The sequence below is a fragment of the Nelumbo nucifera genome, chromosome 2 (genome assembly GCF_055504915.1).
Source record: "Nelumbo nucifera cultivar China Antique chromosome 2, China Antique-T2T, whole genome shotgun sequence".
NCBI lineage: Eukaryota > Viridiplantae > Streptophyta > Magnoliopsida > Proteales > Nelumbonaceae > Nelumbo > Nelumbo nucifera.
This window is the reverse complement of record NC_142650.1, coordinates 79,054,637-79,067,876: the sequence shown is the minus strand read 5'-3', so window position 1 is coordinate 79,067,876 and position 13,240 is coordinate 79,054,637. Positions and strand designations below refer to the sequence as shown.

Here is a 13,240-nt window from a genome sequence, read left to right as displayed (position 1 = left end):
GGCCGAGCGCTGGGGGCTTGACGTGCTCTCATCGGCCTTGGTGATCTAACACACTGATGGGGCAGTCGCCTCGGGAGGGACCTACCTGGGGGCAGGCTTGTTCCACACGCAGCATGAGGTATTCCAGACGATCAAGGGCTGCCTGAAACTGTTCATTTGTGACCAGGTTTTGGGGGTTCCTGGCTCTTCGTACCATGATGTCTGAAGCTTAGGAGATCTTACGTTTGTAGTGTTTTTGGGGATCATCTTAGTAATGTTTCCCACAGACGGCACCAATTGTTGATGCTCGGTTTAGCCGAGAGCAACAAAGTAAATTCACTCCCAAGCTTTGAAGGAGGGCCAAAGGCTTTGAGGGTCTAGAGGAGATAAGTTGAGGCCGAGGGCTGGAGGCCAAGGCAGATTGCTCCTTCGAGTATTGTAGAGGTCGTGGGCTGGTACTAAGAAGGGCGTCTGAGGAAGGACGAGATACAATTGTTCAGTTGCACGTGTGCGGGGTTTGGAAGAGCTCTCGATAGTGGCTCTGTAAGGAAGTAGGCGTCAGAGGCCTCGGGTGAGAACCCGAGGCGAGGACTCCGACGGTCAAGTTAGTATGCGTACAAGATAAGCAGCAAGTCCAGAACCGAGGGGTCCAGACGAGGTCTCAGATAGTGCTAAGTCCTTAGAGAAGAGAGCACTAAAGATCACAAAGGCTTCGAATCCCTTACCTTGTGAGAGGTGCCTTGTATTTATAGTCGGAGTTGCCAGGGAGTAGTTAGGCTCGGATGGTCCAAATGCGAGCCATACGAGGGCCTAGCGAAATGTTCCGCCAGAGCCACGCGGCGACGTGCGATTGGGTCCACCTGGTCCGCGTCGGGTAACCCTGAGCGTCCTCATGGCAAGCCTATGCTGGCGCCCTATAGTCGACACACATCAGTCCTGTATAGGCCAGCCAAATGCGCCTACATCACTAACCTATGGTCATATGAAATCCAGAGGCTTGCAGCTAGTAAATTGCTGTTTTATGTGTAATCAGGAGGAAGAATCAGTCATCCATTTATTCTTCTCTTGCAGTGTGGCAAACTTCATGTGGAGGTTTTCCTCCTTTCTGTTTGGAGAGAATGTCTTTCACCCTATGGTTCCAGCTGAGTTGTTTTCTAGATGGCCGAAAATCAAAGGAAGCAAGAAAGCCAAAATTTTGTGGAGCTGTATTCCTTTTGCTATATGTTGGTTCATCTAGAAAGAGAGAAATAGAAGGATCTTTGAGGACAAGGCAAGGAACTTCGAATACTTGTTAGCTGGGGTGAGCAATTCGATTGCAGCCTGGGTTCTCAGTCTTCCATAGTTCGACCAAGTGAACAAGTCAGATCTGATAGAGAATTTCTGGAGTACTCTAGAGTTGAATCCCTGTAATTTTGAGTCATTTACAGTGTAATTTGTTAAGTAGTTGGTTTGTCATCTAGACAACCATTTTTCTGAGATGTACTGCTTCCTTTTTCAGTTTTAATAAAATTTCCGTTTGATCCTTCAAAAAATAATGTTTCAGTAGACCCTATTGCACTGTTACATATTTATAGGAATGTTTTAAAGATTCCAATTAAAATCTTGCTATTGTGATGATCTATAGACATACTGTAGTAAGTTTTTAATAACATAAGTTTAAACATTTAGGCATTGGTCATTCGAACTCTCAGCCTGAAATTTAAAATATTCTAGACAAAATGCAAAGATGCAGTGTGAGTGTGTGATGGAAGCATTTCAGGACATTAACAAAGCCCTTCAACCAAAAAAGACGAAATAGAAGAGGAAGATGAAGATGAACATTCTCCTCCTCAACCTCGAGTCCTCAAGTCCCCATTTATTTTTTTCTTTTTCCCCCTTATTTTTCATGGTTATTCACTGTGAGAAGGAAATAGGGAAAGTATTGCATAACTGAATCAAGATGAGAGTGATTTCTACAGAGTTTTAGAGGTCTAGTGCCTTGCTTCTTGTTCCAAGAAGGTATTTCAACACAAAACGGAGGGGAGAAGCCACTCTTGTGCCTATTCGAGCCTGAAGTTGTAGTCCTTCCAGCTCTCTTCTTTATACCCCCCCCAAATCTCTCTGTTTTTCTCTTTTTATTTGAGATGAGTTCTGTCTTTAATTCGAATATATGCAGACATTTGGTCAAAAATATTTTGAAATATTATACTTTTTTTGTTTTTTAACGATATTGGCAATATTTACTGAAATGGTCGTGACACTGACATATGCCGGGCAAAATTTCAAAATTTCGTGACATTTTAAACCATGACATGAGTATTATGGAAGAGTAAGAAACAATCTGTAGTGGCAACATCTAGTGCAGAAGCAGAATACAAGTCCATGGCCCATGGGGTATCTAAGTTGCTTTGGCTCTGTTCGCTCCTGGGACAACTAGGGATTTTTTTATGGTAAAATAAAATTTCATTAAAATAAAAGGAAATAACATACAGTCTAGCAGGTGACAAGGCATCCCCCGCAAACAGACATTAGAGAAAAACTGCCAAATACAATTCAAAATAAGTTTTCCCATATTTGAAATCCCAGGACATCCCCAAAATCTTCCTCAGCACAGTCCATTTCCTGCAGTAACACTACATCTGGGACATGTTTTCTCAGAACATTTCTTGGCTTACTTTTTATTGTATTCTTCCCTTCTGCTGCTCTTAAATTGTTCTATAGCCTTTCTCACTACCCCTTCTCCTCTCAGAAAAAAAAAGGAAAAAACAAGTGATTTACCGACCTCCAACAGCTTGTCAATATCCACCCTCCCTCTCTAAGTGCTGGACTCCCTTAGTTCGTTTCCACCCAAGGCCCCTTCTGATTTCTTCTCTCTTTCCCCAGACCCTTGGCCACCCTGCTTCAACTCTTCTCTTTCTCCCTCTTCTAAACTCTTTCCACCCTATTATAAACTTGTTAGTTCCCCCTTTGATCTTTTCCTCTTCAAACAAGTTATCCTCACTTTCAATTCCCCTCATTATCTCCTTTACTATCCATATCTCCCACTACCAAAGAAGAATAAAGAGTAGAAGGACAAGACAAAGAGGAAAGAGGAGATAGAGATGTCGACCTTACCTCACCATTTGGTCTAGCAATGGAACCCAGAGGACTCGCACCAACTGACTCTTCAGGATTCCCAAACTCTTCAAACGTTGTGCCATTATCAGTTAGAGCAGATTCCCCCATCAACTCTTCTCCTCTTCTCCACATTGTTGTCGTTGTTCTGATGTACCACAACCTCTGGATTTCTCTGAGAAGGAGACAGCCGGTCATCTGCTCATGAATAAAATCTTCAGTTCGACTTTGATTTTGATGCCAAGACCTCATCTTCCTCCAATGTGTCAGAGTTCGGCAACTTCTCTTCCCTTCCTGATCGCCGATTTTCCTACCATTATTGTACTTAGTTACCACCCAAATCCATTCTTCTTCGGCTTTGGATCCACTGTTACTTGCTCGGCTAGACTTTAGAGAGTTAAACCCCTCCTTCAAGAAGGGATATCTTTTCCTCAAGTTGTCCCTCACCCCCTTAAACCTTTTCCCCTTATTCCTTCTTTTGAAGTCAACTGCTAACATCTTGAAATGGTGGTCCCCACCCCTTTCTTTTGTGCAACATTACCAATTACCGCTTGTTCCCCATTTCCTCTCCTATACACTGCATCTCCTGACTCTTGGTCTCCCTTCGACTCACCCTCCCTATCCACCAGCTGTCTTTCCTTACTCGAACCATTCAACCAAACTCTATCCACCTATACCCCCCTACTAACAGGTGTTGCCACCTCACCATCTCCTCTTTCTTCCATACGACCTTTCAACTCCCCTTCCCTCTTTGTCGCCTCCCCTATTCTGCAACCCCCCATCTCCCTCTACCCCAGCTCCTCCTTTCATCCCCTCATCTTCGAATATCCTCCCATCCATCAAATGCTTCTCCTTCTCCTTCTTCCAAAAAGATCCATCCGCACCTTCAACAATTATTCTCAACTCATAAAGTTCTCCTGCAAATTCCAGATCCAATCTATCTGGAATATCAGCTATATCATTGACCTCTACTAGAATCCTCACCAACTTTGATGTTTTACTATGACAATCAAGCTGCCATTAACATTGTTTACAATCCAGTTCAGATGAGCAAACTAAGCATGCTGAGGTTGACAGGAACTTAATCGGGGAGAGGGTGTCCTCTAGAGAAGTGTGTTTGCCCTATATTTCATCTGAGATGCAGCTTGTAGACATTTTCACCAAGGGGGTTGCTAGAAACAAGTTGGAGCATGACTTAACAAGTTGGGAATGATTAATATATACTCCCAACTTGAGGAGTGTTGACAGTTGTTTTAGCTTATTATTCTATGTTTAGTGTTATTGGACCTTGGCCCATATGGGCCTGTTATATTTTTAGCTTCTTTCTTTATTGTTTTTAACACTAGCCGCCCTACTAGGGGCATCTTTGTCATTGTACATGTTTAGATAAAATATAAATGCAACAAATTAATAGGGCTGCCATAGAAATATTTTTGTCTGCCCTTGTCTTTCACATATCTTTCCCTTCTTCCTTCTTGTCTTATACTTCAAGAACCCTTTCTCTCTGCTCCCTTCCTTTCTTTTGCTTATTTTTCCAGGCTTCAAATTTCTACTGTTTGGCCAAACTTTGCATGGTGCTGCAAGCTGCTTGTTCATATCTTGTGTTCCTTTTACATCCCTCTTTTTGTGAGCTAATTCAATACAGACTTTTACCTTCTATAAGAAGGAAAACATGAAAATAATTGAAGTATTAGAAATATAATGCTGCATGGCCATTACTTCGCAGTACAGTAAGTCTATCAGGCTATCAGTTCAGTCTTCCAAACCATCCAGCTATTACAAGATTATCTAAAATAATTCATTCCACAGAACCGACCAGATTAATATGACTGATCATACAAAGCAATCAAAATAATATAATTGATCATACAACCAGTCAGTCTGTTACTGTATTGTAAAAGCAGTACAGCATTATAACTGTGATCCAATTATATAAAAAGAGGTATATAACTCGAATAATACATAAAATCTGGATATGTTTATTGTGTAAAACAGTAATCATTTCAGGAGAAGTATAGAAAGTTGTTGTATCATGTCAGATACTTCCATTTAGTGTTAATTTTGTATCTGACAATTTGTCCTTGCCATATCTGGACAACTTAGCCAGTAAAGCTGATAAGATCAAAAGTTCAAAACATAATCAAAATAAATGTAAAAGAAAAAAAAAAAAAAACTCACCCAAAACTTTCAGGCGAAAACGCTTGTATATGGGGCTCAAAGTATCAACTTTGAAACCCATGTCTTCAAACATTTTTAACTGCATTAAGAAAAGGAGAGTAATATGGCATTCTATTAATGGCCTTGACATATTATGAAGTAAGATTCTTAAATCACTTTGGCATATTATAAAATACAATCCTAAAATCATTTTACATGCCGTCTTATAAATCATAAGCATAGAACTGCTTCATATCACCTGTTCCAGAAATCCATCATTCGGGCAAACAAACTCACAGCTTTCCTTTAAAGATTCAATTGCATCTGGAGAAATATATGGAAAGGACAAAGGAAAAGATACATGATTAAATAAATATAAAATAAAATTGCCCAAAATATCCAATTCTTTTTTCATTAATAGGAGAAGGTTTAACAAAAACAAATAACCATTGCCCAATGGGTCATCAAAAAAGAAATTAATATCCACTAGCCCATAATACTCCAAAACGAACAAAATGGATTTGTTCGAACCTTCTTGAGACAATTGCTCAGTTCTCATCAGATATGCTGTAATAATAGCAGCACTGCAATAAAAACACATGCAACGAAGGGTGTAAACTGCAAGAGAACCATGATGTAGAGAAACTTCTCATATGAAACAGAAGATAAAGTTTCCCAAATTAGTAGTTAATATTTGGCACTTATGCATGGGGCAAGCAACTAACATTCAGGAAAAAAAGGATAAATAAATTCCCAGTCATGCAAAGCCATGGTGAGCCAGTGATGTAACCAGCAGCTAGTTAAAAAAAGAAAGGAGAAATAGATCATATTCTTGTGGTAGCAATGAAAAAGAAAGACAAAAAAACAACAGTTAAGGTCCTCAACACCTTCATAAACCTGTACTGTTCTTTCATTTAATTCTCCATCGGAAGTCATTATATCTGATTACTGTATGATACATGTTATCAACAGTATTGCTTTTAATGGAAGAAAACATAACCCTTCAGATGTGCATGCCACCGGTTTATAGTAGGAAACCTGTAGTTCTCTCAAAAATAGACCATGATACTGAAACTGACTGACATGTCAACTATGTTGTATGGAGAAGAGTGTTGGGCAGAAAAGAAACAGCATGTCCAGAAAATGAGTGTAGCAGAAATGCAAATCCTTTAGATGGGTAATAAAATGAAGTAACCTAGGAGTAACTCCAATAGGTAATAAAATGAGAAAAAGTAGATTGAGACGTCTTGTCGCATGCATAGAAAACCATCTACAGCACCTGTTCAGAAAAGTGATCTGTTACAAGTTGAAGGGGCTAGAAGAACTAGGACCCGACCAAAAAGGACTTGGGTGGAAGTAACAAGAAATGATTTAAGTGCCCACAATTAACAATGGATATTGCACTCAACAGAATGGAATGGAGAAACAGAACTCATGTAGCCAACCCCATATAGTTGGGACAAGGCTTAGATGATGATGATGATACCGAAGTCATCATACAGTCATGATTTTCATTTAGGAGTTCTTTTAAATGTTCAACAAATATCACATTTAATTGAAGGTATTCTTTTAAAGAAGTGTTCCAAGAAAAGTAGCCTATGTTACTCAGATACAGCAAGGAAATGGCCACCCTACATGTCAGATATGAACTTTATGACTAAAAATTTAAATGTTCTGCATAATGCAGCACCACTATACAGGTACCCGGGTATCATAGAAGGTATTTTAGGGGTGCAACTTGGCAGGTTAGGTTGGATTGAGGAACAACCTAGGCCCAACCCTAAGACTTAGCTTTTGGCCTTTGGCCCATCCAAACCTAAGGTCAAGCCTGAGTTTACCAACCCAGGCCCAACCCGAGCATAACCTAGCACAACTTGGGCCAGGCCCGATGTCAGTCTCATGCAAGTTTGGTCAAGCCAGAGAAAGCTTAAAAGGATTTTTGAATATGTTTTGCACATCCACGTTTTCTTGGGCTTTATAGCCCAATTTAAGGGTAAAATGCATTGAAAATATGCATAAACACCATTAATAAATGCATAATACCACTTTTCAATCCATTCTATTTTCTCTCATTAAATTCCAAATTTAAGGTATTGTTGTTTTTAAATTCCACTAATTGAATCCATGAATATAATTCTAGTAGTATTAAAACCTATATTTTTAAAACTGACCCATAAATGAAGCCGGTTTTTTAGGTGGTGGTTAAGCAGCTCAACCATTTGGGTCAAACAAGTGAACCCATGATGTTATAATTAAATATTAAAAAATTATAAATAAATAAAATACAAAAGGAGGTTTGTACCTTTACGACAAGGGTGCGTCACCCAAGACTCCCGAGGAAATAGAGAACATGAGAAACATTCCCTATGCCTTAGCCATGGGGACCCTCATGTATGCCATGTTGTGCACCCATCCTGAGATAGCTCAGGCAGTAAGTATTGTGCACCCATCTCAAGCATTGGACTGCTATAAAGAACATATCGAAATACCTTAGAAGGACAAAGGATTATTGCCTTATCTTTGAAAGTTCACTACAATTGGTTGGGTATATTGATGTTGATTTCCAATCAGACCCAAATGACAGAAAGTCTTCATCTAGATTTATCTTTCTACTAGGGTCAAGAGATGTTAGCTAGAATAGTAAGCAAGGGTCTACGGTGGATTCCACAACAAAGACCGAATACATTACTACAAGTGGAAATGCTAAGGAAGTTATTTGGATGAAGAAATCTATCCAAGAGCTTGGAGTCATCACCACCATATCATCTCCCATCCCCTTGTTGTATAACAAAAAGTGTTTGAGAAACACATAGACAATATAGGACTAGGGCTTATGCCAAATTGGACCTAAGTGCAAGTGGGAGTTGTTAGACAGTGTGTATGCCCTCAGCTCCAACTAATGTATTATACATACTTTTTCTATGAACAAAAGAACATATATTTCATGTATCATTGGATTGTACTGCTAAATCCCCTTAGTTCACATTAGCATTATGTATGAGGCCACATAATTACAATAATATGCAGTTGAATCATCACAATCAATGGATACACTTGAGGAAGTCTATCCTGATTCCTGACAAGGTTGTCATTCTCACACTACCCAAGGTAGTGGAGCAGTGAGTCTCAATTGCTTGGATTATGACCTAAGGTGTGAGGGTGAGTGTTTACAAGAAACATTGAATTAGACCAAACCCAAAATATTCCTAGACATTCTAACAGGTGAAATGACTGGGTATGTTGGGACATTCTAACATTGAATTAATCCCTAGACTTAATATTAATATCAGATTGAGTGTTAGACTTGTCTGTCTTTGATATGCCAACCAATGAGATCCTTCCAGGGTCAAATACCTGGGTATGTTGGGACATTCAAAGATGGTATGTCAATTGATGATCAATGTGATAAGATCTATTGTTATGTGAAGACATAAAGAATACTTTGTACAACTTCCCCTTTGATGTCCTAAATCTGTTGGCAATAGGATTATCAGAATCCTCAATGAAGGATCTAATGGTGTTGGAAGTTGGACACCATGTCATAAAGACAGAGGGAAAAAACCCTTCCCTTAATGTGGTATCAAGTGTTTTTAGCAAAGAAATTGATTGAAAGTGATTAATTGGGTTGTATTGACTTAATTATCACATAATGGACTGAACCAATAGACTTGAGCCTTTAGGATGGTAAGGTTCCAAGTAATTTTAAATGTTTACCACTTAATGGGCCTAGTTGCATAAAGCATGTGACATGTTGGCTCTCCCATTAAGTTGTCAGTTCCACACCATACAAGTTGTAATCTCCTAATTAGAAAAGTATTTTCCAGAATTATTAGAGCACTAATGGATAACTAAAAGACTCACATGAGAGTCCAAGTCAAACTAATTACTAGATAAGTCTAGTAAGACTAGGATTTGACTAGTTTAACTAGTTAGATGGATTCCAATCCAATGTTTGGTTTAAGAGAGCAAGACTCTCTCCCATCTAATCCTAAACAAGTTAGGAGTTATAGATAGACAAGGAGAGGGCTCTTGCAGCCCTCCATAGTCTATAAATAGAGAGGAACTAAAAGGGATCGAACCATGCATGTTCTCCCATTCTCGCTGAAATCGATCCCACCATTGTGATAACTTTTAGCTAGGGTTTTGAACCTCATTTGACCAGACCTGTTATCCAACATTGATAGCACTTTTCCAGATTTGTTTTAGGTCAAAATTAACACCCAAAAATGTGAGAAAGATCAGACCTTTGCTGCTGTAAATTCTGGAGAAAAATTCCAAGACTACAATGATATAGTTGCACCATCTTCAACTCATTGTAGTGTTTCCGAGTTGATCCAAGCTTGAGTGTGAACGCCACCTCGGTTTCTGCACTTGTGGACATCATAATCAGGTACTACACTCAATCTTAATCCAAAAGATTTTATCTTTCTTGGTCCAATATCCCAAACAATTCAAAGGAAAAAAAACAGTTTTTCTCTCTAGTGCGATTTCAGAATTAGGGTTCCAGGAAAATTTTGAAATTTTCTCTCTAATTGCTAGAGTTTTTTATATAATATAATTATATGTTGATCAACTTTCAATTTTGTCTTGGGAACACCTTTAGTGAGACAATCATCCAATTGATCTTCAGACCTCACAAAAGGTAAACAAATCTCTCCACCGGCAACTCTTTCTCTAATGAAATGCCTGTCAACCTCTATATGTTTTGTATGGTCATGTTAAACAAGATTGTGGGCTATGTGTACCGCAGATTTTTTTTTTTTGGATCAATATTATGGCAGCTTGGTTGTCACAATATAATATCATTGGAGTATCAATTTGTACTCCCATTTTCTTTTGATAAATAAATTTGTACTCCCATTTATGTCAACAAGTTCTTCAACCATAACAATTCAAAAACCCCATGAACCATAACTTTGTACTCTACCTCTACACTAGATCAGGCCACCATAGATTGCTTCTTACTTCTCCAAGATACAACATTACCACCCACCAAGGTACAATAACCAATAAGTAGAGTACCTATCATCCATAAAACCTACTCAGACAGCATCAGAGTAGGTCTCAACCTTGAGTTGCCCATGATTAAAACACAATATTCCTTTTTCCTGGAAACCCCTTTAAATAGGGAAGCATTCTATTCATTGCTTGCATATGAGAAGATCTAAGCTCATTCATATATTGACTAACCACACTCACAGCATATGATATATCAAGTCTAGTCAAACATAAGTACAGAAGGCGACCAACAAGTCTTTAATACACACCTTTGTCAAGAAGAATATCTCCATCATCAACTCCCAACTTATGATTGGGATCAATGTTTTAACAGGCATGGGAGGCATACACCTAGTGGCATGCCTCCAGGAAAGGCACCCCCAAAACTGACACATTAACCCTATCTTGGAGACTGATCAAGAAGATAAATTCCATCAACTTCATGTCCACTATCAATCATCTTGCTCATACTCAAATACTGAAAGACACAATGAGATGGAAAGAAGGTTATAGAACAATTATGAGATTTGGTAAGGGAACTAACAAACAGAAGATTTCTATGCAATTGTAGAACATGGAGTACAAAGTTCAGAGAAAAGTTGTTGGTAAATTTAACTTCACCCAAACCTAAGAACTAGGGGATGAAGAATGGCACACCAGTGCAGTACTTTTTTGCAAAGGCATTGGAAGGTGTATGTGAACCAATAGATGTAGGCGCTATTTTTAAGTTTAAGTAAGATGCCTCTAGTTTGTCCATCACAACAGAGGTGTCATGAGTAGGTGCCTGAGCAGGAGGATTTCCTTCAAGCATAGTTTAAGAATCACAACTACTTGTAGCAACATGACCATTTCCCTTCTTTCAAGTTTTAAACTTCTCAAGCTTCAGATGGGATTCAATTTCCAACACCTATCCTTGGTATGCTTTGGCTTCTTGCAATATTCACAAATCTCTCCAGGTTTTTCAAACATAGAAGGCTTACCAAAACTCTGTTTGGGCTTTGTGAACACAAGGATAACGTGTTCACCTATAGGTACCTATATCATAGCATTCCTCCTACTCTCCTCATTCTACAAGAGAATATGTTGTGGAGAATGACAGGATATCAACACTAAGGATGTATTGCCTAGTAAAATCATAGTCAACATTCAATCCAGCAAAGAAATCAAAAACTTGGTTTTTCTAAATGTACTTCATGTATTGTTCAGCATGAGCAGGACCTTTCCACACCAAAGCCTCTAAATGATCAATTTCTTCCCAAATTGATTGTAGGGAAGAGAAATACATAGCCATCAACCTCTCCCCCTGATGCATATTACATGCTTCTCTCTACAACTGATAAATTCTAGCAATGTTTTTAGCTTGAGAATAAGTGACAGCTAACATGTCCCAAATATCCTTGGCTGTTGAAAGGAACATATAGTTGTGGGTGATGTGTGGCTAGATAGAGCATATAAGCCATGACATGACCAACAGATTATCTTGCTCCCATTTGGAACGATATGGATCTTTAGGCTTTCGTTTAGCTTACTTACCGATAATAAACCCAAGCTTACCTCTCCCACCAATTGTAAGCTTAGTTGATTAGGACCACTTAAGGAAATTTGCTCCAAGTTTTACAGTAGCAATCTATCCATCAATATTATCTTTACCTCTCGAAAAGACATAGGTAGCCACACAAGCATCCTTGTATGAGTCCATCGATCACAACCCTTCCAAAACATATTTCTCACCCAACACTACAATATCAAACATTAGTTGAACACCCAAAAACCCTTTCCCATAAGGTTGAACAACGGTTGCACTTAGTGACAAAACAAAGGAGGAAAATTTCTCAAAAATATTTTAGGGCTCCAAAAAATCGGGAATCACTTCCTACAAGCTCAGAAATTTCCCACAATTCAAACACAAGAGGCTTTAAAGGCAGCTAACCACCATACAAGGATACAAGCCCTAAACTCCCAATCTAGATTTTCAACCAATTTTCATCTAGAAAATCCAAAACTGTAAAAATCTCAAATATCTCCAACCTACCATGAAACATATACCAAAATTCCTCTAAAATTGAGGCGCAACAATGTGCATCAAAAACACATAGGGCTGCCGCCAACTATACGGACTATTGACGTCAACTGACAACGTGTTGGCATTAGCAGGTTTGCTTGTAAGTCATGACCAGCAGCAGATGATTACCTTGAACACAAGGTCTGATACCAAGTTACAAGGTATTGTGTGATAAAGAAAAGAAAAAGAAGAAAAGAGAAGAACAAGAGAAATAAGTGTTTGTTAAGAGAATGAGGTGTATTACTGTTTGGGTCTCTTTAAATATTTTTCAGAGGATGATCTGCTCAGAAATTGGAAGGAAATTGCAAGTTCAGATCTGGTCAAAGACACTTCCTTTCTTGCTTGGACTCCTCCTCCTAGTGGTTTTGTTAAACTTGATTTTGATGGAAGCAGCATGGGTAATCCGGGTCCTTCAGGTATTGGGGGTGTCTTAAGGAATGAGGCAGGAGTGATAATTGCTCTGTTTTTGGGACCAATCAGTTTGGGTGATTCTCTGAAAGCTGAGATTTCAACCAAGGTTTAAAATGTCGAAGTCGATGGAAATGTCGCTTACCAAAATATAAGACATGTCGGAAATGTCGAGGGGAAATATTGTAAAAACTAGAGACATTGTGGAAATATTATGAAATATGTGGAAATATGCAATGATATTTTGTAAAATGATAAAAGAAGCATTAATACATATTTCAGACTATTACCTTATTCCCAACCATTATATAAAGCTAAGAAACTAAGATCAATAACAAATTAGTAAATGACGACTTACTGATTTATTATGCATTTTGATGTTTTTACAAGGTTATCTAATATTTTCTTTTCTTATTTTTAATTCTGATTTATTATAAATTCTAATATATTTATTTCACACTAGTAAATAGAAATACATTTATTCTGATTTTTAAATATTAAAGTTATAATACATTATGTTTTATTATAAATTTAAAAACTGAT

At 38.4% G+C, this 13,240-nt stretch overlaps 1 protein-coding gene across 2 annotated transcripts in view; it reads right to left on the bottom strand.

Annotated features, from left to right (window-relative positions):
- LOC104589528 (uncharacterized) overlaps positions 1 to 13,240 on the bottom strand; it is an 83,840-nt gene that overhangs the window by 53,602 nt on the left and 16,998 nt on the right. For both annotated transcript variants that reach the window (XR_016082467.1, XM_010247875.3), the window contains exons 3-5: positions 5,761 to 5,813; positions 5,489 to 5,553; positions 5,251 to 5,329 (exon numbers count right to left, since the gene is read on the bottom strand). Coding sequence is in view for 1 of the 2 variants with exons in the window: in XM_010247875.3 (XP_010246177.1) it covers positions 5,251 to 5,329; positions 5,489 to 5,553; positions 5,761 to 5,813 (197 nt within the window). In the remaining variant the exon portion in view is untranslated. The remainder of the gene's footprint in view (positions 1 to 5,250; positions 5,330 to 5,488; positions 5,554 to 5,760; positions 5,814 to 13,240) is intronic.